The 27477-nt window shown below is 33.0% G+C and overlaps 1 protein-coding gene across 1 annotated transcript; it reads right to left on the bottom strand.

Annotated features, from left to right (window-relative positions):
- Positions 1–653: 653 nt before the first annotated feature.
- On the bottom strand, positions 654–27477 carry LOC110100609 (AMSH-like ubiquitin thioesterase 1). Its single transcript, XM_020828189.2, has 14 exons — positions 27091–27477; positions 16023–16087; positions 13488–13563; positions 13093–13281; positions 12844–12944; positions 5054–5159; positions 4930–4976; positions 4448–4772; positions 4210–4299; positions 4064–4126; positions 3905–3979; positions 1792–1854; positions 1508–1560; positions 654–1056 (listed from the first exon to the last, which is right to left on the bottom strand). The coding sequence occupies exons 1-14, from the start codon at positions 27199–27201 to the stop codon at positions 882–884; spliced, it is 1539 nt and encodes a 512-aa protein (XP_020683848.1). The 5' UTR covers positions 27202–27477; the 3' UTR covers positions 654–881.

The raw sequence follows: 27477 nt of genomic DNA, 5'->3' as shown, positions 1-27477 counted from the left end.
CCAAAGTTTAAATCCTAAACTATCAATTTCCTTAGCCTTCTCTCCAACCCATTTAGTTTCCTGAATGCACAAAATATTTAACTTCCTATGAATCATAATGTCTATTAATTCCATTAATTTTCCTGTAAGGAAACCTATATTCCAAGTTTATTTCCTAATTTTAATTTCATGGACTAGCTTCTTTGCCCACATCCGCCCTTGATGTGGGAACCCTTGCCTATTTAACACTGCACCCGGGCATCGGTGCAGCAGCCCTTGCACACTTGTCACTATATTCAGGCCATACTTCCAGGGGACGCCCTAGCATTAACACAATTTCTTAAATGATTCATGTCATTATTGTTCGACAAGTTTTACGTTGGTTGTCAACTACCTAACGCAACCCTCCACTTTTCTCATCCAGGACTTGGGACCTGGCAACGACAGTGTTAAAAAAAAAAATTATTGCTCCGATTGGATGAAATGTCAATTACTGTGCGTCAGCTCAGCAATGTGAAGCTGGATTGCATAATTTTCAAATAAAAAAAAATTCTATCAAAATAAATTTAATAATTTTTAAATCCAACTTCATAAAAATTATATTACAATATTCTGATATAATTTTTCTCCATTTTAGAAGTTCAATATCAGTCCTTCAATAGTTTAGGCAATATAAAGAATGACTGCAACAAGAACTAAGTATTAGACAATAGAAAGAATAATTCCAGTTTAGTGATCTGTTTGAAAAGCAGCATTATTTGATTAATGAGGAATTCAATCATCAACTTGCTTCAGAGCCCAGCAGAGACAGCACTCTGCTCTACAATACAAACTATATGTTTATGTACAGGAAAATCAGATCCAGAGAAAGAATCAAGAGCTGTATTAAAAGGTCAGGAGACTCATCTGAGATCAACCACATCAATCTGCAAAGATGGATTCATATAAACATCAGAGCAATGGTCGTAGATCGGACCGCCATCTGGCGGAGATGAATGAGGATGGAAGCCGCGCTGATCGCAGTTCCGAATGATTGACATGCCTCCAGGTGTTGTTAATCTAAATATGCCATGTTTTCTGCACACAACAAAATTTGCAATCACTTCCTACAAATTTCTATAATTTAAATATTTATTTATTTATGTAGAAATGGTGTATTCTCACCCATCAATCATCATATTACTATTTTTTTTATTTTAATATAGTTTGATGCAAGTTAATGTGACTTACAAAACCGAATAAGCTTATTTGTTGCTTTTGGGAAGGTGGTGAGTTTCAAAAATAAGATCCCACTTGCATTTAAGTTCAAATAAACATCAGAGAATAATGTTTCAGCAACATTAGAGAAAATTTACCTGCTATTGATCTGTAAGATTAGAATAAAGTGATGAGGTTTTACGAATCATTTCCCTCTTTGTTTTAGAATAAAAAATTCTTTAATTAAACGAATGTCGATCTTTCAGATAGAAAAGTAAACGTATAAAACCCGTATATAGTGTGCTAAAATAAGAATTTTAGTCACCCTTACCTTGAAATGTCACTAGGGGCCATAACAATTGCAATCGCTTCAGGTAGCATAACCTGATCAAACACTCAGGTTATGTCAAAAGAATACAAATATAAATCAAAACAACCACAGTAACAAGAAAATAAAAGTTAACAGGAAAGTAATGATTGAAGTCTTAAAGTTATGCTAATATGAAAAAAGAAATTGAAAAAGGCTCAAATGAATATTTGCAGAGCCATAAATGGCCTGCATTCAGTTTTCTTCCACCCAAATAGAAGCCACATACTAGCATCATTATTACGTACCTGATAGGAATAGTGTGTGTGGACATCAATTGCAGACATGAAACAAGATTGAGTAGGATGCGTCTGCATATTTGGAATGAAGTTCAAGTAATTAAAACACACCAATATTGTGAATATAATATGCAATTCACTTTTTAAAATAGAAACATACATGAGTTTCCCTAACATATGGATATGGTACAAATTTATTTATGTTCAAGGTGCAAGATGCACTTTCAGAAAAGCAGCAAATCATCATAGTAAGGAAGAAAGACTGGAAAATCTTTAAAATTGGGATTAGAAGCAAATCATGCATGGAAGGGTAGAAGCCATTGTACTTGTTGCGTCTTGAAAAATTTGCATCGGTCGAGAGAGATATAGTTCAGTGTCTTAGCTTTGCACAAAGATCTAGTACACAAATAGATAAGAGCGTAGAAGTGTTGCGTTCATAAGAGACACCAAGATTTTTACTTGAAAAATCCTAAAAGGAAAAAAAATTATGGGGTCTGGCCTAGTTTGAATGAATCTACTAGCATTGATGGTTCAGTACAAATAAGTCCTTTCCTTGGTGGGGGTAGACATTATGTAGTAAATACATATTGTATAGAGCTCGTTACATGGTATTTATATTATTGATTAGCCTTATTTTATTTTGAAGATTATATTTGTTCCAAACATTGTGATTACAAGATCGACGCCATAAGCCTTACCGAGCATTGATGAACTTTACATTGATGTGTGTTTTGTATGATGAAGTTTACATTGATTTAATTCATCTAATTCTAATGGAGACCCAAATTTATTTATTTGAATTTTCTTGCTTTTAGGTGATCATAAAATGTCAGATTAAACTCAATTTTAGAAAAAAAAAAGATCCAGCATGGAAATATGCAATACTGACAAATAAATCCAATAACAACATTGTGACATGTATTTTTGGTGGCAAAATAACAAAAGAAGGAATCACACGCCACAAACAACACCTCGTTGGGGGTTTTAGGAACGCTAGACCTTGCTCTAATTGCCCCAAACATGTGACGACCAGTATAGGGAGAAGATAAAGGGCATGTTGGGAGTGTTTCAAATGGACGGTCAATATCAAATACCTTGATCATTTATCGAGAATTTGAGTGTCTTAATGATGACAGAATTCGACGATCTTGGGCTCGTTGGATTCATCTCATCGAGCCGCTCGATTAGACTATAATCATGTCACATTTGGAAATCATTTGGCTATCCAATTAATGATCTGAAGCTTCTAAATACGTTTCGAGCCCTCAACTTGGACCCATTTGGGTTCAGATTTGGACTAATTTTGGTGTCGTTGGGTTCGTTTCTTCGAGATGTTCAATTTGACTATAAGTTTGCTGAAATTGGAGTTCAGATGGTTCCAAATTTAATTCTAGAATTTTCCAATCCATATTTGCATCTAGATTTCTATTCAATCAAGATAAATTTTTGATGACATGTCAGTACTGCTACTTAAAAGTAGAATTACTGAATAAATTCCAAGATTTAAGGAAGGTTGAACTTGAGAAGCAAGGTAGAAAAATACATGTTTCAACTTCAACGTCATTTAAACACAGATTAAGTTATCTCATAACAGCATATAGTCCAAACGAATTGAACATTTATTAAATGCATGTGATAGATATTAATATTTAGCATTTATTTTGCAGGAGAAAAACAATGTAACAACCATAAAGCAGAGAAGAAATTTGACTAAAAAGCATCAAAACATTGAAATTTAAGATATCAAGAAATTTATAAATATATCAATTACAACCTCACAGGTTCTGCAAACTTCCTCGGATTTAAACATTCATCAAAAGGCAACTTGATTTAGGTTGTTAGGCAGCCCTAGGAATATTTTTTTAGATAAATTTCCTACCCTATTTATTTGCTTTCCCTAAGCCTAAGCTAGACACGGGGGAGACAAGGAAACTTCAGTCTATACATAAACTTGAGCTAATTAAATGGATAAAAGATGCACCTTGAAACTATGTATAGCAAACTCCTAAAACTAAATAGAGGACTGTTGTTAATGCAAAAGGTAAACATTAGAAATCCAATATGCATTCATCACCAATGGAATCATATAGCAGTGGGGTTTTCATCAACCAAAAAAACTCACATGAATCCAACCAAGGGGGAAAAGTGAATGCTTATCCTGGTATTCAAATATTTCCTCCTCATTTGTTGCCTGGCACTGCATTACCAGTAAAATAACATGAATAAAGCTAGGACATCGTCATTAATCAAAGGATTTGAAAATTTATAGCTCAATTCTCACTGAGTCAGTTGATCCCTCCTGTTTCGGAATAATAAGAGCAGTCACAAAAAATTTTCTGCTTTTCTGCATAGAGAAACCAGTGCGCAATTTTATTTAACCAAAGGTGACCCTGAACTTTGAACAACATTTTGAAAATCTCGCCTTACAAGTAAACCAGCAATCACTCCGCATGTTTCTATGTGTTTATCAGTATTTGACTTAGCCACTCTAAGAAAGCTCTCCATCAATGAAGTCGACTACAAAGCAAACATTGAAAAGGCTTATTAGGAAAATAAGGAAATGATGCAAAATAAAATGCTTTAAAATCACACGCCTTCCTACACTAGATAGTAGATACTGAAACTAATTGTGAAAATTGAAGCAAGCAAGTGTAGGATATCTCACAATGTGCACTTCTAAAGGAGATTCAGAGCCGACCAGCTCATTCGTGGATAAAGATGTTTGTTCAAGTGAATTAGATAGCTGTGATGTCATAGTAACTAACTCTTCTACTTCTGCACGCACAGGTGGAGGTGACGGATCTCTAATAAGATCCATTTTAGCAGGAACTTCTATAGCATCAAAGTTTATCATGGAAGATGGTTGTTCAGCATGAAATGATGCTCCACCATCATGTAAGGAGAGCACTTCCGCTAACATAGTGTTATCCTGGTGAGAAGTGCCATTATCTTTCATAGCTGGATCATCTAGTTTAGTAGGCTGAGGCAAGCTACTCAGATAGACAGCAAAAAATTATCATAACCAAAACTAATAATAATGGTAAAATAGGATAATGTACTTCTCACTCCCATGCAAGAAAATTGCATAGAAACTACAAATATATAATTTGAAAAACTATGACGACTCAGAAAAATGTATGAACGAACCTCGGGATTTCAATAGGAGATAAGTCGACATTGCTTGGATATTGAACCTGCATAAACAAATAAAAATTGGTTAAATCTGCTACTGCATTTGTTTCAAAAGAGGGAATTTACAAATAAAATGTACCAGTTGACCAATATTTGGTGGCAGCCAATGTCCTGAAAGGCCATTGGGTCCTAAAATAGAGTGCCTTGATAATGTCTCCTCCTTAGGCCGCAGGGTGGTAAAAGATCTATAAAGAATGCCAAATTCATCTATAAATACATATTCTATTACATTAAACCCAAGCTGACAGTATACTTTTCTAATAAATGATTAGGATGTTCAAGAAAATTTAATTTTCAAGAAGTCATTAATGATCGAGTGTCATCATCATTGGCTCAAACCAACTATTCAAGTTCAGCATGAATACTTATTTTTTCATTTATTTTTTAAGTGTTTTCTAGGGTGTTAAATCTTTTTTATCACAAATAATTTAAGCAAATTCTATACATGTTAATCTTGGATAGTTACATTATTACAATTTGCAGGAGGAAAAAGTGTTACCTTAGATCTATCCCTTTTCTTCCTAATCCTTCAACATTAATTTCATCTACTTGTCTACCGACGTGTTTTCTATCCTTCTACATAAATCTCACAATCATTTCACTAATATAATCACTTAATAATTTAATATTCCATTTTTTTTTCCAGAAACCCATTTTAACTTTCTCATTTTGTCATACTCAACTATCAAAAATGTCCATTATTGTCCAACACTAATACCAATGCAAAATAGCCAACACAATTATAGTTTTATAAAATTTACTTTTATCAATAATGTTTTCTTATTATATAATACTCCTGAAGTATTTCTCTATTTTAATCATGAAAGTTTAACCCTATAAGTTATAAACACATCTATATCCTCATTTTTCTACATACTAAATCTCAGATATTTAAACCTATCAAACTAAATATTACGTTATCTTTTAATAATATCAATTGATAGCTTATAATATCACAACCAATGAAATTATATATTATCTGCTTATTTTTTATTCTATCAATTTTAAACTCTTTATTCTACCAATTTTACCTCTTTATCTTATGGAAGCATTTTTGGAATTGGTCAAACTTTCCATTTATTTTCATCACTCATGATAACCAGATTAGTTGATCAATTGCAAAGAGGAAAAGTGGGACTGATTATATTTTAAGAAAAAAAAAAACACTTCAACATATGTTAATTATGCATGTTGGAGAAACATTAAAAGTGACTCACAAATAAACCATTTCTTAACATTATAAATGTTCCAAATAAGTTTACAAATAATAAATCATGTCGTTAAAAAGAAAAAGCTCACATGAGAATAAACATCTGAGTAGAGGGTGATGAATGGTTATGATAATACAAAGGGAATATGCATGTGAATTAGCTTGAATCATATTATGGTACTACAATTTATTCGAACAAATGCTCTGTGAATTTAAATCTCAAGACTAGGAGAATACAAAGTACAAAATACTATAACTCTTTAAGTATTCTTTTGCATTCCAATTGATCCTTGTGAAGTGGGAATTATGGTTGACCATTTAACTAGCAAGTTAATCAAAAGAGTGCTCTAAATGTCTGAAGATTATGATGTGAACCACAAACCATAGATTCTCCTAAAGGGGTGACGTATTTGACATTATTCAGGTACTTGGATACACATCTCAAACTAGCTAAACCATTAAAATTCTCCAAAACAAAAACAATTACAATTAGATATATTTCCGTATATGACAATGAATCCTACGCAAAATTAAGAACATTTATTATCATAGCATGGTGCTAAGCAGGTTGGAGATGGCCCACTAAAATATTTTGTTAATCTTTCTCAAGAAAAAATCCAGAATAACTCCAACACCCCTCCAACACAAAACATGCACACAAGTTAGACACAAGATCTTCATCAATCTTATGTTATACTCCAACACACTAATTTTCATGCTTAGCACATTGGAGATAGCCATCTAAAATATCTTGTCAAGCTTTCTCAAGCAAAAAATTCAAAAATTGTTGATAAGGTAAGCGTTGTGTAGGGGGTGGGGGTGTGTGCGTGGGTGTAGAATGAGCATGTGGTGTGCAGGTAGGCCAGGGTGTGGGTGTGGGTGTGAGGAGTGGGGGAGCATGGGGAGGAGCATTGTGCATTGAAGCATGAGTGTGCGTGTGATATATGGCATTCACTCTATAATTTTTCTTCAACATGTCCACAATTTTGGTGGTTGCCTAAACACACTTTAGATAAAAATTGTGTGCGAGTGCCACAAACTTTTTCTTGAGCAATATTGCTTAACAATTTGACAGGTGTCTAAACTCATTATAAATTAAAAAAATAACATGAGTCCCATTGTTTGATTGCTCTCCAACAAACCTAGTCAGAAAAAAGAACCAATAACAAAATTCAACAAGGACAAATTTTCTTGAAAGGCTCATTCATTTTCGAATCCCTGCAGTGGGTGGGAATTGTTACAGAGCCTCATACAATGATCTGGGATGGTAAGGATAAAGGCATAACTTACATACAATCAATGGATGCACATGACTGTTGCCCAAGAAATATAATACAATTAAATCTTTTTCCAAGAAAAGGATATAGAAACTTGGATGAAAACTCTATAGCTCAAGAAGATATAAAATAATTTTTACTATACAAGAATTTGAACAAAAGCATTAAGAAATTCCTTTTTTTTTTGGGTTCATTACGCAATTCCCATACTTCAATTTAAGATTCAAGATATCAAAAGTCTTTTGACAATATATTTTTTCTTTCGGGATACAAAAATATGTGGAACTTCTAAGAGTTTATGATTATCATTACCTTCTACATGTTCATAATCTATAATGCACAGACACGGTGACATGGATATGACACGACACAGGCATGAGACAGATTAATTATTGAAATTATTGAACACGAGCACAGGTTTGACACGGTATTATAATTTTTATATCTTAAAGATAGTGCATAAAAATTGAATAAACAGAATATTAAGAATAATTGAGAAATAATAAGTCATTTAACAAGGATTTGCGCTTAAAATGATTAAAATTAGGATGTTGAGAGTTGGGGATGGATGTCATGTCAGACATCGAGACGAGAGACGATAATGTTGTCAAGAATCGGGCATTAATATTGTGCAATGGGCATCGATGTTGTGCAATGGGCTCGAGCTTAGATATCGAGATAACATCGACCCTCAATATCGAGAAGAAGTCGGTCGTCGATGCTGAGAAGATGTTGGACAAGATGGGGTGTCGAGATTGTGAGGGGGCTTTTTTTTTAATGGCAGGGGCATGATTGTGGGCGTACAAATTGGTGGTGTTGAGCGTTAATATCAAGATACCATCATATTTAATGTTAAGATGGTTGTTTTGATAGCATTAGAGAGATGACATTGTGCGTTGTTGTGAACCCCTAGTTGTAAATTGCTAAAGAGAAATGAAAATGAGAATATTAAGGGAATGAGATATTTAGTACAGGCGATTCATTTGGGGCTATAAAGAGAAAATAAGAAATTAGTTTTTATTTTTTTAATAAATAAAATTTGAAGTATAAGATATTTAAAAAAAACATAAAATATTTTAGACAAGCATGTCCAATTTAGATTTAATAATTTTTTAATCAGACTCGTCTTCGACATGTCCGACATGTGCCAGAGGAGTGTCGAACGCGTGTCATGTCGGAGTTGTGTCGGACATTTCATACCTCTTTGAGAAGTGTCGGTGCATCATATTTCATAATTGTATTCATTTCACTAGATACACAGGAGCACTAAAGGAGCTAAACATTTTTCCTATATCTAGGACTCTATAAGGGAGATTATAATTTCTCTTTTATTTTTCCTTCAAAATGTTCCACCTCAAATTTCACAGATTTGCACACGAACCATGACATTTCATTTACATTTATGCAGTTCTTTATTTCTTTGTCACTCATTCCTCCACTCAGTCCTCCATTTAATCATACTTTGATAATATAGTACTCTTATTTTTTCTAAATAGATAATCAATAAGCATGCATTTGGAACGATATAATCTCAAGATAAAGAGTAGAATGGATGAATTCCCAATAGCTGCATTTGATGAAGCGCTCAAATGAAAATATGTCTTAATTGCAATTCACTTAGAGGGGATGGAGAAGCCCACAAGACCTAGGAATACCAAAGCATAATAAATGTTGTTCTAATTGCCAAATTGCATTAAATAAATAATAATGAAGCATCATAGGATACTCAAAAGCCTATGGACACTAGAAAGTATGGAAAGAATATGGCCAAGAGAGAAAATAAAGTGTTCATTTGTTGTAAATGATCTAAATTGGGGAATCATGGTCCAATAGGCACTCAAGAATACTTGTAAAATCAATCTTAAAAGGATAAAATTGTAAAATATGAATTGAGTGGTAAAAACTATAATATTGAAATCCAATAAGGAGAGGGTGCAGCAAGGGGGTAGAAAAGAGAAAATTATGTGAAGAGAATAAAGAAAATAAAGCTAAATGTATTCCACAAAATTCTCCTCCTTATCCTAGATTGGCCTACCACCTTTTAAGGTAAAATAAAAAAAATGATCTATTCAAGCATGGCTAACTATAGTTTGAATAAATAAGAGGAATGTAGGAAAAAATTTTCTAAATTGATACTTTTTTTTAAATCATGGATAGAGATGAAACGGCTTCTATTATTCTATTCACAGGGGACCTTAGGAAGTTGATTTCAAGCTTGAATAAAGTATATAGAAATTCCTCTCGAGTCTCTCATCCTCCCTCAAGGAATTTTGGCCAAAGGTCCCAACGAGTCATTCTCATCATTGCCTCCCAAGGCACGAATTCAAAGGGAATGCAAACCCTATGAAATAAGTTTCAAGATAACATTGGCACCTCCTCCCTTCTCTCATATTAGGTTATTTAAGATAAGAAGCATTAACCCTCAATTCTTCCATAAAAGATAAATCCTTACTCTATATAAATGCAGTTGATTACATAAGTTTCTTGGTTCTCACACACAATTTCGGATTAACCCCATTTAAAAATAGATTTTTATCCTTCTGTTTATCTTCGAAAAGTTTTGGAAGAATGTTTTTCTCTATGGCTTAGAGGCTGTTTGGTCAAAAGCATTAGGAGTGTATTGTATTCATTTTCCATGTATTTTAACTTTTGGGTTTTCGCTTCAAAATTATAAGAATTATAAGAAAAAAATAAAGTTAAATTTTGAGTGTTTAAAATGCCACAAAATCCATATTTTTTATGTATTAGGAAATTATACATAATGGGTGATTTTTAAATATCATGCTATGACTACTCACAATCACATCTACCATCATCGCTATATGTTGCTCGTGATTCTTATTAGACATCACCTACTGCCTACTATCACTGCCTCTGCTCGTTGCCACCATCCACCGCATTTCAATACATTTAAAATATATGTATTCTTTTTGCTAATGATATTCTTCCTATTGATGAGACTGCAGAGGGAGTTGAAGGTAAACTTGAACTATGGAGATTAACCTTAAAGTCTAAAGGATTTTGTTTGAGTAAATCTAAAACAAAATATATGGAGTGAAATTTTAGTAGTAATAGATCAAGTAGGGTAATTATGACTTTGGACAAGCAAGTCATTAATAAGAGTACACCTAGATATCTCGGGTCTATTGTTTAAAGTGATGGTGAAATAGATGGGGATATTATTAGTAGAATTCAAGTTGGATTGTTGAAGTGGAGGAATGCATCAATCATGTGTGATAGAAAAATACCCCTCAAAGTGAAGGAAACTTCTATAATATGGTGGTGAAACTTGCAATGTTTTATGGTACAGAATGTTGGCCATTAAAAGAGAAACATAAAATTAAGTTAAGTCATGAAGAGATGAGAATGCTCAGGTGTCTGAGTGGCTTCACTCTTGGAGATAGAATGTGAAACGAGTATATAAAAGGTTGGAGTAGCTCCAATGGTACATAAGATTAGAGAGAGTCATCTTGGATAGCTAGGTCACATAAAACGTCAGTGTTCCGATGACCCGTTAGGAGAGTATATATTTTAGATTTGACCTATGTTAAGAAAGGTAGAGATAGACATAAAAAGACTTGGTTAATAAATATTAAAAATGACATTTTTTATTAAATTTAAATGAGAATTTGACTCTTAACAAGACAATTGAGAAAAAGAATTCATATAACCAATCCCACGTAGTGGGATAAAGGCTTGATTTTGTTGTTGTTGATAACAAACACAAAAGGCATTTCAATGTATTAGATTTGCATCCAGCCAAACAACTCATGTATTTCATAAATTCCTGCATTCAAATTCTCTGCTTTTCTAAAATGTATGTATTTAAAAATAAAATTCAATGAAACAACTTGCTAATATATAGTCCAAGAAAATGACCCTATGTAATGCATAGGAAATTAAAAATTATTATTATTATAACAATTCTAGATATTAGATGCTATCTAATAATTTCAAAGTACTAGTAATTTTTATTGCAATATAAATAATTATAAAATAATTAAAAGGATAAATTTATTAGTTATATTTTGCAGATGATACAGTAAATTAATATATATATATATATATATATATAATTAAAGCAAATTAAAATTTGTTTAACCCTTATTAAATATTAGAATATTTTTAAATTATTTTAAATATATAATATTTGAGATTAGACCAATAATTAAAGTTGCATCTTAATTTACTATTAAAATTAGAATATTTCAAATTTGATATAAATATATAAATGATGCCTAAAAGGTTTTGCCTATTATAAATCTCTTCTAATTTAATAAATATGAACACCTCTCTAATCTAGGATGTTATAATGCATTGCACTAATATCAAATCAATTGATGGGATTCCTTGTTAGTAGATTTGAAAATATTTCGAAGCAGAGATTTCACCTCTCATTGTGCTTAATATATAATGTGTGCACATACACATCATGTCACAAATCTCTCTCTCTTTCTCACAAATGAATATATATATATATAGCCATTTCTCTAGTAATTTTTTCCTGCATCTAAAAAATTATCAAATCACTTGGCTCTACTAATTCTTTTCCTACATCTAAAAAATTATCTAATCACATCATCATGTCATTTCCTTCATTGTTCAGATTTCCTTTCTTTTAACCCGGTCATGGCATCTCAGATTCTTTTTATGCTTGTGTGAGTGATTTTGCTTTTATTTTTGGCGTTTACTAAAATATATTAAAAAAAGTTTCCATTTTCCAAATATTAATGCATATATGCATGTATTCAGTCATGTTGACGGGAGCAGATGTAATATATCAATATCAACATGCATGCATACAACTTTCTGTTTTCACATACCACTTTTTCAAAACCTGTGCTGGAAACCATGCATATACACATTGCTAGCCATTTGGATAAAAAACCATGAGATCTTTTCACCCCGTAGAGATTCTAACCACAACCAATAGGGTCCCATATGTAATATATCTATATCAACAAACATACATAACTTAATGTATTCATGTCTCACTTTTTCAAAACACATGACAACCAAGCATATACACATTCACGCGGGAGGCTCTAGCATTACAGATAAGAAACCATGAGATCTTTTCATCATTAGAGTTGGATTATAGAGATTCGAAACACAATTAAGATAGCCCATCATGATCCACACTTGGAATAATGAATAAAGAAAGAATACCTGAAAGAAACATTGAAAATAGCTAGCATAGCCATATAGTTAAAATGGAATTGAAAAGCAAGAATGCCAACTAAAATAAGGATTGATAGAAAAAGCTAAAATTCTTTCAGAGTTGCAATTTTAGTGATTTTACTTTCCAATAGAAATTGCACATTACTCCTAAGAGTAATATATTCAAGCTATTTCACAATTTGAAAACATTGCAGGCCTTACAAATTGCTAATCCAATCTCCCTTAGGCTTGGATTGTGGTAGTAAATCTTGCTGACCAGATGGAAACCTGGAGACTCCATTTTGTCCTATAACCCGGTATACCTGCAATTACGGAACCTGGCTTAATGTTTGAAAATAAAGAAAAACTTATCACAATTCATGACCATAAATTACTAATAAAATTATTAGATGGAAACACAATATTTTCTTGTCAAGTCAATTTAGTCAATAAGCCGCTAAGAGGTAGTACCTGTCTACTGTCACTTTTTAAGTTCTGTTTTTTAATAGAAGGCCACTCCAAGGAGTTATTGATTGAATTGTTTTGATGTTTTCGATCCCATCTGCTAACTTGACTCCTAGACTTGCGGTTCAATTCTTCAAGACGCTGCTGTACATCTGGCTTAAGTGCCTCCAGCTCAGTAATGACATGTAATAATTTCTACACAGAAAATTTAAAACTAACTTAAAATCCGTGTCTAATCATCCATTTCCAACTGGAAAAGAATAATCCATCAGGCCAGGAAGAATACAAGGTTGAACAAATAATGACGATATAAGGTGAAGGGTGGCAATATTGAGCAGGTAACAGAAGATTTAAGTATTGAGTAAGCATTCACTTGCAGGTAACATATGTAGTGCTTGTACCTTCTTAAAAATGATTCTTTCACCTTGTAGAGACACATGGTAATCTCGATGATATGGAATAGTTTCAGTGATCAAACTGCAGAAAAGAAGAACAAGCTGTCCCAATTTAATAGGGCTCTAGAGAGACGAGAATAAATCCAGAAGAAAACTACTAAAAAAATAGACCCAGATTCCAAATGTAAAATGAAGTGCATTCAAGGCAAATTCTTTCACACAAATGCAAGTCAAGCTTACATAAATGTTTGAATGCATGTGTGTGAATAAATACAGATAATGTAATGTAAATATATTTAAACCAAATATACATATGCCTATATACAGTTAGGTTATTATTCACTAGGACAGAAAACCAGCTTTTAGCCTGTTTTTTACCAGCTTTTAGCCTTATTTTTCTCTTCCAATAAATATGGATTTAAAGCTTTTTAAATATAGATCATCTTCATAATTAAATATAGACCTGAAAAATTATTCAGTCGGTTCCTAAATCATTTATTTATGAGTAAAGCGTGCTAAAAATCACAAATAATAGAATGGCTAGCATAATAAACCATTTCTTCATATTTCAATAACTTCTTATGAAACTTATCTCTATGCACAACTTTGCATTTGAACATAGCCACGAGTGCCATCTTTCAAAGATATCATCAAGCTTTCTCAGATCATTTCCTCATAATTAAACAATTTCTTATGAATTTTATCTTCATGCATAACTTTGTATTTGAATATAACCATGGGTGTCCTTTTTCAAAGATATATTCAAGCATTCTCCTACCGTAAGAATTGAACAACATTGAATTATTTGGTTGGCTGACTATTGTCAAAACATTATATAGTTTAACTAATCATGGAATTTAAATTTAGAAAATCCATGATCAATTTCTCCAATCAAAAGAAGTGCAAACTTGCCTTCAACTGATCATAAGCTAGTCTAAACTCCACCCAATCCACCACCAAACCCCATCCTCATCTTCATCTTGATAGGGTAGATGGAGGAATTTTATGTTGTAAAGGTTTAGAGATTATAGAAGTAGAAGGCTTTGGCGGGTTTGTAGATCAGGTAGGGCTAAGTTCTGTGCAGTTAATGAGGTGAAAAGGCTCAGTTTTAGCGGCCAAATGAGATTGGGTAAAATCTAATGCTTAGAGTTTAGGATTGTAGAGGATATAACAGTAGACTGGAGAAATCTTGGGAGTGGATTAGAGTTTGTAGATAGGGTGAAAACCGAGAGCTTCTAATTTAGGATTTTGGTTTTAGATAGTAATGTCGTAAGCTAGGGCTCACTAGGAGATAGAGACCGGGAGGATGGAAGATAAGAAATCCTCACCTAAAAAATTTGGCCGAGGATAGAACACCAAGTCGTCCAAGCACAAGGAAAGAACCCCAAATTGAATCAAGGAAGCAATCAATCTATAATGTGTTATCAAAAAAGTAACATATTGATGAGGTCATCGACAGACATTTTAGGCAGGTTTATCGGCGAAGGAATCGTAGATCGACGGCTACGATCGGGAGTTTATATTTTTGATGTTATCATGTTGTTTTATGTTATTTTATTTTGTGTATCTTTTATTTCTCTGAATGCAATTCCTACATTGATTCACATCACATATAAATCCTAAGAATTCTTACAAAATAGCAAAAATAAAAATAAATCAAATTTTCAAGAAGAACCCGCCAACCATATGAGTTTGAAGGGAGGAAACTAATCCTTGAATTGTGGAAAAACTATCCTAAAGCCTTAAATCTTGGGAGGTGAGTCCCGACAAATTTCATTTGACTGAGTAATGCTATTCAAATCAGCTTGCTTTCAAAATTACATTAAATACAAGACTAAATTAATTACATGATTCATGTTAGGTGATAAGACCTGATCATAGATCTTATCACTGACTCATGCACAGCTACATGTTATTATGCTTATTCTGCATCACATCTCCACCCCCAGCCTACATGCACCATACCCAACTCCCATGAACATTCAGGCTTCATCGTATTTTACCCTTTCAAGTACCCAAAACCTAAATCAAGTTAATAAATCTTCACTCCTACCATTGACAACTAAGTAACCAAAATCCATTGAATTCAAAGCCTGTTTTGGTTATTAATCAACCAAATTAAAATTTTGTTTGCAACTTTTTTCAAATAATGTGGTCCAATATTTTATAAAACATTACTTTTTCTCTCAAATTCTATGCATTTACAACAACTTTGTATTAGGAATAAGGCAAATAGTTTTTATTATTAAAGTGACCCCATAAGGTTCTTATATATATATATAAGAACCTTATGCGTGCATGTAAAGTATACAATACCAAGTGTGAATGTTGCGTGTTTGATTTATTTCAAATTAAAGCTTTACAACGAGCGTCTGACTTGCTCTCTTTACTATTTATTATAATGCTATTATCATTATTAGTGCTATATTATTACTATACTGAAAATATAGCTATGTGTGTGCATGCTCGCACATAAATAAAAATATGGGTGTGCTGCATGCATTTCTAATTCTTTTATTAGTTATGTAAAATATAACTGACCTTGAAAACCGCAGCAGCATAACATACAGATCAATTAAATTCTTTTCCTCACGATAGATGTCAGCCTGCATTAAGCAAATTAAAGATCAAGCTAACCAACATGCATGATGAAGTACCAGGGACGTTAATATAAAATACATAAACCTACAAAACATTGCAATGTAGAATTTCAGCACCTGAATGGAATAGAAAAAGCTAACGCAACGTGATCCCAGTCTAACATGAGATCATGTTAAGGAGAGAACAGAATAGCAGGCAAATAAATTAGAAAGAGCTAGGTCAAGGAATTCATTATATGATCAAAAGATGAAAAACAAAAACACAGAAAATCTGCAACACATCATTGCCTTACGTATGGTAAAAAATTGGCTAACAGCTACATACAATGAATACAAAGTGCACAATCTCATAGCAATAAGGATCCGCTTGGTAATTATGTGTTTTTGCTATGTTGTGTTGCTTGGTACAAAATTTCGCCAACAGAGATGGACAAACTACTAAATGTGAAGCCATCAAGGAGGTGCGCAGCAGTTTCCATGAAATATACCATGTAAAATCAAAATTAAGATTTTTTTTTTATGCAAAAGAGAAGCCGTTAACAAGCATTATCCAATGAGACCCAAGAAATAAAAACAAATTCCTGTGAGTTTGAATCACAGCGTTCAATCAAAAAATGATCTAGGAAGCTCCAAACACGAGCATAAAATTATTCAAGCAAGATAAGCTCCTGTGCAATGGCAGATAAAATGTTACAAGAAAAATAACAAATTCGAAAAGGCCACATGCTTGAGGCCATGAAGATAAAGAGTTTTCAAATATAAAAAGCCCCTCCTTAAAAAGGGCTAGACAAAAAGGTGATGAGGACGAATTGCTTCAGTTCATGGGAAACTTATTGAATTATAAAAGCATTTCTTAATCAAGAAGAAATAATTACTTTACTTTTCTTATATTTATTCAACTAGGATAAAATTTTGGTTACATAAACACAAGATCATTTTATTATAAGTTTTCATGAAAGAAATTCTAGAAACAGTTTTCATCTTCAATACTCCCACTCTCTTCAAGGGGTTCTAGCCCCATTCTCCCTTTAGCTGACTCCTCACTCTCACTCTCACTCTCTCTCGCCCACTCTTCCCCTATTCTCTCTCTATATGAAGGAACAACAAGAAGAAGTAATAATTTCCTAATGCAAGGAGACTAATAGGAGGAGAATCAACACAAGGGAAGAAGAAAATAAGACAATGGTAAGAGCCCAAAAAAGAAGATAAAGAGAGCTTCTACAAGAAGAAGAATCCTTAAAACCTGGTAATCTAAGGCTAAAAATTATTTTTTAGTGTAAGGAAAAATATAAGTAAAAGAGGAGCATAGAAAAAAAAAAAAAAGGGATCCAAGAAGAGTAGAAAGACAAGAAAGCTCATACATGAATAAGAATCCTCAAAAGGTAGGTAGCCTATGGCTTAAAATTAGTGCCAACAACATCAAAAAGCAATTTCACCAAAGTGCATCACCCTACTTGCCCGCATCAATCCCTCAGATGATTCCTATTTGGCCTAAACCTAGAGAAAGACATCCTCATCATGCTGCATGTCAAAAATGCTCATCATAAATTCTACTTTACACAAAATCCTAGTGATATAGAACATCAAGTAAATAATACAAATCAGACCACAGGACACATTATAGGAGCAATTGCAAAAGCAAAAGTTCAGGAGCCCATGTCAAGGCTCAACGATGGAATTATAAAAAAAAAAATAATTTTATTTTCATTTTTTTGCATAATAAAATGATCTTCAAACAATATATGATTGGCTACCTTAATGATGGAGCATGAAAAATAAAAAAAATTGTAATTATAAAATGATATATTTTGCTGAAGTTAATATTCATTTGATTGTTACTTAGTAGCTCCAAGAGTTGGCATATTCTTTGATGAGATTAGGTGATTGTATTTTTTTTTTTTCTCATCTTCTCTAAATGCATGCTCTCAATCTTTCTCACAAATTCCAACACATCCTAATAATCCCCCAACATCATCCACTGCCCAACTTAAGCTTTACAACTACTCCCAAAACCCCATCTAAAGCTCAAGGCCATACCAAGCAAGTCTCAGTCCTAGTCTTGTTCCATACCCCTAATATACACTCAAACTCCACCAAACACTATTATCTACTCAATATCACTCGTCCACATTTTAAATTAATCATTCGCAATCATTTCCCACCATTTAGCTCGCTTAAGACTCATTCCATAAATAGATTATCCAAAGTAACCCAAACTAGCCCAAGGTAGACAAATTTTGGGATTTTCATCACTAAACCTATCTAACCTCTCTTACCTTCCACTATCAAGTCTAAACCATATCATTAAACATTAAAATAAAATTACATAGCATTTTATAGCTATTTTTCTCATCAAAATGGCCACCAACGCCATCATATTTGGCATTAAAGCAAATATGACAATAAGAAAATTTCAGTCAAAACTTTTTTTTCAACAAGAGAAATTTTCTTATGGAGAACATCTCGAAGAACTTGTAAGTAACTAAAACAAGTTTGAGGTTAATAAATCTTTTTTATGCTAGATCTATTTTATATTAATTACTTGGACATCAAGTATATTTCTTGAAAGTCTATGATGTAAGCTCTACCATAAAGCCTGACCAATATATCCATGTGAATATGTCCTTACACTTCTTTCTTCATGAAAACTTTGATAAGAGTGAGCACTACCAAATGAAAAACTTCTCATAATGTACACAAAACTTTCCATAATCTTCTATATTTTCTATGATAACTATTTATGATAATATTAATTGTCTATTTAAAAAAAAAATGAAACATTTGTAATTTTAAATCTTATAGATCTAAGCTTATTTCCTTGCATTCAAAATTATACACATAAAAATATAATCATATGTTTTTTACACTAAAAATAAATTTGTCAAAAAAGCTTAAACTACATAAAGAGAGCTTGAGATACAAGAGATCTTTATGCCCTGCCCCCTCCTCACCTGAAGGTATAAAAATTAAAGCTCACTTTATTTTGTCATCTATATTTTAACTTTCAATTTCTGTCATCTATAGCTTTTTTCCTATCTCTCTCTCTCTCTCTCTCTTCATTTTTTTAAAAAAATATATCATCCCAACCATATCAATTTCTCTAGACCAAATTGTAAACATAACTTGAATGATTAATTCCTTAGACCTTGTGATTTATGAAAATGACACTAAAACCAAAGAGATATTTGAGGATAATATGACCAAAACGCAAGGAATAAAAGACCAAGGGTAAGCTATTACAAACCACTTGTAAAATGATAGAATCCTTGACCACCTCTCACCTAAACCACAATTCATCATTAAAAAATGATGATCTTAGATTAAAGAGACGAACAACCTAATTTGAGCCAACCCAATCTTAGGAATGGAGTTAGAAGAGAAATATCGTCATAGGAATAATGTGACTTAATGATCCCTTCAAAAAATTTAAAGTTGAAGCTCCACCTGTGATGGCACTCATGACCCTAATAGGTCTTATGTTGGTTAGCCCATATGGATGACTACTAAAGAGATGCATTTGCCAAAATGAAATTGACTAGACATACTAAGATCTATTGGACCAATACAAGCCAAAGATTTGAGTTTTGGAATGACAAAACTTACTTGGATTGAAACAAATGAGATGTTAAGAGTCAACTACTATCCTACGGACCATGACAATAAATTATATTAGTAGTTATTAACTCTAAAGCAAAGTAGTCTCCTAGTACTAAATAATTGTACACTTTGAAGGCCTAATATCTAGGACCAACTATGCTGACAATGATTGACAATTGCCCAATAAATATATCATTAGACTTAAGGTGGAAATTAGGAATAAAGCTTATTCCCAAATCCTAGAAAATACCTTCCATCATGTTTTATTGTAGAAAATCAAAAGATAGCTGCTCCTTTTCCAAATTAAACGGACAAATCCCATCTAACTCATCCATAGGTCTATTGTTAAAAACCCACTCCACTAATTGGCCAAAGTCATTTTCCCAAAGCTCCCACTGATGGAAATTCTACGAACACCAAGGAAATAATTTGGTTTAAATGTCACATAAATGATCATATGCAAAACTATTGTAAAGCTCATATCATTCTCTTAATAGAAACTAAAAATATCATAAATGATAATATTGAAGAAGTTTAGGATGATACACCCCTTTCTAATGAAGATATTCAATTCATAGATGACGCACCAATCAATGTGATGAGATATTTAACAATAACCAAAAATAAAAGAGGAATGGAGAAAAAAATATTTATTTGCTACATGTGCTATTTGTAATAAGAAAAAAATGTAGACTAATCATGGATGAAGAAAGTGTGATGCATATAATCTCAACCCCCACCACTACTAGAGCTAATCTCAAACTAGAACGATACTATGAACCTTCTTATATTAATTTGATCAAACATACATCTTTGCCCATCACAAGTAGGTGTTTCATTCCCGATGTGATGTCCTCCCTATGGATATTACTCATATCTTGTTAGGTAAACCCTGAATGTATGACCTAAATGTGACTCATCATGATAATGAAAATACATATATTTTCAAACATAACAACAATACCATTAAACTAATTCACGTTAAACATACATAAAAAACACCCATCATAGCACCTCACAAAATCAATTTTAATCTGCAACCTAAACCCCCTCCAAAGAAAGGTACAAAGCTTCAACTGATTGTAGGAAACCCTACTGGCAGGGATAATTTTATCATTTATGATCCAAGTTCTAACATCTCCTTCTTGTATTCTCTATCTTCAATAATAGAAACTGTTTGTTTTAGAACAAAATGACATATATATATATATTGCATGTGAAGGAAAAAACACCTGATTTTGACGAGACTCACATACATGTTGTGATTTCTTCTCTCCTTTTTTAATTTAGTGAAGTTGTACAAGATGAATTGCCTGATAGTATACCTCCTACCATTCAACATGCCATTGATTTAGCCCCATGTTCACAACTTCTCAATCTCCCTCGTTATAGGATAAATCTTACTAAACATGTTGAACTTGAAAGACATGTTAAGGACTTATTTATGAAAGGTTTCACAAAAGAAAATCTCAATACCCGTGCAATTCCAACCTTATTTTCACATAAGAAATAACACATATGGAATGTGCATTGATATTCAGGTTATTAATAAAATCATTGTCAAATATAAATTTCTTCTCTCTCAATTAGAAGGCATATTAGATTTGATCTTAGATGTCACTTTTAAAAAAATTGATCTAAGAAATGATAATCGCCATATTTGGATTCATTCAGGAGATGACTGAAATTTTATTTTTAAAACTCTTGATGCACTGTATGAATGGTTGGTGATATTATTTAGACTTTCAAATGCCCCTAGTACATCTATGAGATTAATGAGCACTATCCTAAAACCTTTCATAGAAAATTTTATGATTGTCTACTTTGATGAAATCTTGTTTTTTATCCTAAGTGAGACAAACCATCTGCAACATCTTAGATAGATCTTTCAAATCCCTAGGAAATAATAATCATACGTCAACATGAAGCCGTGTTTTTTTAATAAATTGAGATGATTTCCCCAAGATTCATTGTTTCATTGTTTCTATTGTTGGAATCAAACATGATTCTTCCAAACTTCAAGCAATCTTAAATTGGCGCTCACCTAAGCTTTTCATCTACGAAGGCTTCATGGTCCTACTATTTTCTATAGAAGATTCATTATGAACTTCAATCATTGCCCCAGTCACCGATATTCTAAAACAGAAAAAAAAATCGACTCCTAGAGCACAAAAATTTTTAGATCAAGTAACGATTCTAAGTTCACTGCATTACAATCTTTCATGCAAAAATTTAAGCACAAGTTTTCTTTTCCAATACTCTCTCCTTATCTCTTTTCAACTAGCCCTAGCCCTCAGTTTCTCTTCAACCAGTCCAATTATCTCTCTATAGTAATCTCTCTACCTTTCTATTCTTTATCTACCCATGGGCACGGCAAAAGATTTTATCTCCTACTTCAATAAGACTAAAAAAGGTCAAGCAACATAAAGGAAGAAGGAAAAAAAATGATAAAAGTGAGATCTGAGAAGATAAGAATATTAAGGGAGCTTCCACGGGAAAAATAATCCTTAGATGATCGGTAATCTAGGTTTTATAATTCTCATGTTTAATCAGTCAAAATCAATCATCTCTTCAAGTGCATCACCCATGTCATTCACAACAATCCATCACCTAATTCCTATTTTGCATAAACCTTGTAGAGAAAAGCCTCAACTTGGTTACCTGTTACAAATGCCCGCCATAAATACTACTTGAAAAGAAATCCTAGCCTGAATGCCTAATGTTTTCCAAGAATCAAGACTAGGCCTATAGCTTTGAGGTCGGGAATATGCAAATCCTAAAAATATTAGATTTAGAGGAAATTTGTTGGTACCCATAATCCTAATTTTGGAAAAAAAAAAAAAAGGCACTCATTCTCTTAAAAACATAAAGCACATGTAGAGACTAGCATGTAAATTGAGTTCAATACAAAGTCACGAAATCATAAAAATTAGGTCAAATAACCCTTCTAGCTGATTTTAGGAATCAAATGGTAAAAAATTTATCAACAAGTATTATCAGAGTAGGATCAACTCTCCATCCAAGCATTGTTCTATAGATTCAAGATTTCCTATGGGCACTAGTCCTCATTATTAATTACATTTTCATCTATAGGCAAGTAACACTCTCTGTAAACAACATCAATATATGTACCGATATAAAAATTATCATTTGATAATGGGTTTTAGAATGAATGGTCAACCAAATCAAGATCTCACAATTTCATCATCCCAAATCAACTTTATGTACCTAACCTACCAAAGTGAAAGGGCTTTATGTAGTAACTTCAAGGGAGTCAAACTAGTAGCCATAGGTTGCCTATTCTCGAGTATCCCAATTTGACCGGTATGGATTTTGTGCTTTTGAGCATACTTCATGTTGAAGTTTTAGTCCATCTCAGGCATACGACCTAATGACTATTGCCAGGTACCAATACCTTGTTTTGTAAGATGATTAAACCTGACGATGGAGGAATATATTTCATTACACAAGTTCCTCATGATGGGGCCTGGTGTTCAGGTCGAAACTTGAGTTGGAGTTTAGCTCACTTCAAAGATGTCATTGACAAAATATGGAAGAAAGTTGGCATAAGCAGGGTCTGGTTAACTCAAGCAAATCAATAAATAGCTTAATGGGTCAATATCAGCTCATTTAACTAGTGAACTTATGTTTCTCCAACTTCTCAATTTGTTTGTAAACTTATTAACCCTAAGTTGATCCAATTTAAATAACTTTATAGTTTTAAGTAGGTCCATTTGATTTGATTTTCTTAAGGCATGCTTAGATGCCAGATAAGACCAACTGGTTATAAAGCTAGGGTTTTTAATTCAACAAAAGGTTCGATTTATCTTGTTGGTTGCACTTTAATGCAAATTCTAGTTTCTTTTAAGTAGGTTCATTTTATTTAATTTGGTTAAGGCGTGCTTACATCCCAAGTAAAGATCAATTGGTTGTTATGATCAAAAGAACATTTGATTAGCTTGTTAGCTTGCACTTTCATGCAAATTCTAGTTTGTTAAATGAGTTTAATAGCATGGACACAGGCCTAGTGTTGGCATTTGATGTCTTCGTAATGTTGTTTTTACAAATTCAACTTAGGATTGGGTCTAGCATTCTAGTGAAGGCTCTAGGAGTAGAGGGCTCATATTATTAGAACAAAGCCAGCCTTAGTTTGAGTCTCACATCTAAAAGAAATCCTGACGATAAGGATTACAATCCTAAGGATGAGGACAAGCCTAAAGATGGGGCTTACAACTCTAAAAAATAGAGAGGCCAAGAATTAGATTACATATAACTTATAGACCTCACGACAACCCTCTAACACCGTCAAAACTTATAACCCTAAAGGTAGTGCAATTTTGATTAATGGAAGTTTGCACCAAAATAGCCTTTTTTGTAAGATGTATAGCCAACTATCTAGATGAAGCTCAAAGTGGGGTTATAGAGAAAGGATGCACTACACAAGTTAGTGAATCAAAACATAGCCTTTGTCAGCTTATCTGAAGATTAGAATAATGTATATCCTCTTATTTGGTGAGGGTCTCACTCTTCTCAATATTCTACCAAGTACCGATTAGATGAAATTTATTCGATCTATAGTTTGAAAGTTGATTGAGATGAATGGGTTTTTCTAAAACACCATATAGAGTATTTTTTAGTGATCCATGTCCTTTATATTTTACTAAGAAGGGAAGGGTTTAAGTTTCAAAATATTTTAATGATTAATGAATTATTTACAAATATTTTAAGCCAAGAGCATTCCAATAATTTTCATCTATCTATTAATGAAGAGCAGAGGTTTTACATCATCATCCATATACTCAAGTGGGGCAAGAAAACATCATGACACTTTTAAAATATAATTCTCTTTATTTTAATATATTTTTGAATTTATTCAAAGGCAATTTGACATTTGGATGAACAATAAATTAGATTAAAACACAAATTCTTTGTTTTATTCCAAATACTATAAACTTATCACAATTGGTTTTCTTATAAAATTTCTATTTTTATATATTTTAAATCAATTTTTTATTTAAATTAAAATTTTTATGAATTTTAAAAGTTAAATTTAATTTAATAAGAAACTAGCATAAACAATACACCATTTAAAATATGACCACAACTAAAACTTTCTTTTTAATCACAAAATTAAAGTTAGGTGTACATTGACAAAGTCACGACCAAGATAACATATATGTCAATAAGACTTTAGGAATGACTAACGGCTAACTTCACTCGAAAGTCATCAAGTGCCAACCTCCTGAAATTGTTGGAAAGCCAAATTTCCACATAAGTCAAGGACAAATACATCAGGGAAGTCGGTGAAAAGTCATGACATAATGCAAAGAAATTCTAATAAAAAAGGCCTATTATGTGCATGTATGATGACATCAAGAGTAAAGCGCGACAAATTAAGCAATGGACAAAGACATCTTCTCCAATGTAGTTTCCAAAACTATGTATGATTGAACACAACAAAAAATTTGAATAAAGAAGAGCCTCTAATGTGCATCTACAGAAACATCAACAAAAAAGTGCAACTCTATCTACTAAAGGATAGAGTAACCTTCCTTAATGAAGTTGCCAAAGATCTATAGGCTTCAAAGGAGTCTCACGAATTCCTATTGTTAAATTCAATGGGTAATGGAGATAAGCAAATTCTAACATAGATTATTTAAAATATGACCTAGATACTTCCCTAAACTATAGAGGTCTAAATAAGTTTTATTTAGTTTTAGGGGATTGAGATTTCCCATTACAAAACCCCCATGATTAATTACATCATAGGTATAATACCAAAGAAAACTTTCAATTCGAGACAACATAAAGCTCCTAGAGAGAAATGTAAGGGTTTTATGCGATGGTGGCACTTTTGTTATGAAGCTCAATTCTCGAGGAACCATCCTCTATTGTAGAGATTATCATTTACAGGCAAATGGTTGATTATTGCATCCACAGATTACTTCGAGTAGGAAGCCCTAAGATAAGTTGAGCAAGCTCACTTCAAAGTATTTGCCAAGAGAGATAGGGGCTTACAAGGTGATGAACAAGCCTAAGAAGATGTTAGGGCTTACGGGGTGATAGCCCATCCCTAAAAACTAATTGGTATTATAGGTTGATAACCCAATCCGAAATGATGATGGCTTACAAGATGATAACCCAGCCCAATAAGATAATGATACTCAAGGTATGAAAACCACTCGAAAGTTTAATGGGACTTATGAAGGGTCAACCATAGACAAAAGAATAATGAAGTTTCTACTTTCATCATACTGAAAACTCTACTTTCTTCATACTGAAAACACCCATCGTAGCCAAATAACTTCATGATTGTTAGGGTAAACTCCACAAATTGGTGGGACCTCTAGGTCAAAAAGCCATAGATAAGCTTTATGGAATTTGTCTTAAAGGAAAAGTGGCATGGTTCCAAATATTCATTATAAATGGCTTCATAGGTCATATACAAATGTGAAGTTAATCCTACAGTAAGCATAGGGGGGACAATAAATTCAACATGTCGTGTCTCTAAGGACATCCTAAGGTTAGGAGCTTCTATTCCTCTCTCTTAAGGTTATTGATCTCTTGGCTTCATAGCCTATCCTATGATTGCTAATTCTCTAACCTCATGGAAGGCACTAATTTATGATGGTATTCAAATCAACCTCTAGTGGGGAACCAAGAAATTAGAAGTATTAATCCATGTCAAAAGACATTGTCGTGCCTGAGAGATCAATAATGGTGTATAACACTCAACCGGAATGCATCAAACTTATACCTAACCTATGACAAGCATGTTGCCTATAAAAGCCAACAAGAGCTCAATTTGAGATGTAATATTGGAGCTATAGCCCAATAGTTATGATGCCCTTAATGACCTAAGGTGACAGATTTGAAAAATAATAAAGCAGCCTATTTACTTAGAAGGGGTAAGGTTGTTTATATCATTATCGACTCTTTCACAAACATTCTATGAGAAGAGGCCCGTATAATAGGAGCAACGGTTTTTTTACACGTGAGCTAGGTCTCTTCCCTTATTATCCAAGACTTTTTTGCAATGTGATTAAGAAAAGCCAATACTCAGAATAATTCGTGCTCAAAGTAATCTATCTAATGAGGATTTGGTATTTAGTCATAGCAAATCATTAAAACTATCTATTCAAAGCTGATTATGATGCAAGTCCATCAATAGACAACGCTTAGATGAGCTGAGAATATTTTTTTTTTTTCCAGTTAAGTTACCATGTAGACTATCAAAGCTAAATTAGCTATGTCAAACTCAACCAAGAAAAGGGTCAAACACATCTAACCTAACAAACTTCTATCTAAGACTATGCAGTTTTAACGATTTTCAGCACAGAGAACATGTAAATTCGAGACAGAGAATAATCCTTTGCAAAATTGAGTAAGTACATATTCAAAGACAGAAAAACCTGCTTAATGAGATTATTCGCAATACGGTAGTAATTTCGAAGCGAGATCCGATTGTCCGCGTCCAGCTTTGGCGCGCTGGCCGCGATGTTGATGATCCCCGTAGACTTCATCTTAGGGTTTCACCTCTCACCCCTCCTTCCTTAAACTTCCAATCGGACCTAGAGGAACACCATTGGATTTTCACCCAGAGAACAGATTGTACAACGAAAAGCGAGCCAAAACCCAACCTAATCCTAAAACCTAGATCCAGAAGCACAACTTTCTTCGTAGTCTCGTCTTCGTTGTCGAAGGGACACAGCACCAGCAAAATCGGAATTTAGAAAGGTGTTGATCGGCCTAGAAATTATCTACTTTTGATCGTCGTCGGCACTGTAAATGCACTGTTA

This window comes from Dendrobium catenatum, unplaced genomic scaffold, assembly GCF_001605985.2.
Source record: "Dendrobium catenatum unplaced genomic scaffold, ASM160598v2 original_scaffold_125794, whole genome shotgun sequence".
In the NCBI taxonomy this organism is placed as follows: Eukaryota; Viridiplantae; Streptophyta; class Magnoliopsida; order Asparagales; family Orchidaceae; genus Dendrobium; species Dendrobium catenatum.
This window is presented reverse-complemented; position numbering and strand designations above follow the sequence as displayed.

Coding starts and splice junctions, on each gene's coding strand:
- LOC110100609 (XM_020828189.2), bottom strand. CDS start 27,201: ATGAAGTCTACGGGGATCATCAACATCGCGGCCAGCGCGCCAAAGCTG. Junction 4,773..4,929: donor TCTCCTATTGAAATCCCGAG/GTTCGTTCATAC, acceptor CTATCTGAGTAG/CTTGCCTCAGCCTACTAAAC. Junction 4,300..4,447: donor CTCCTTTAGAAGTGCACATT/GTGAGATATCCT, acceptor TTTGCTTTGTAG/TCGACTTCATTGATGGAGAG.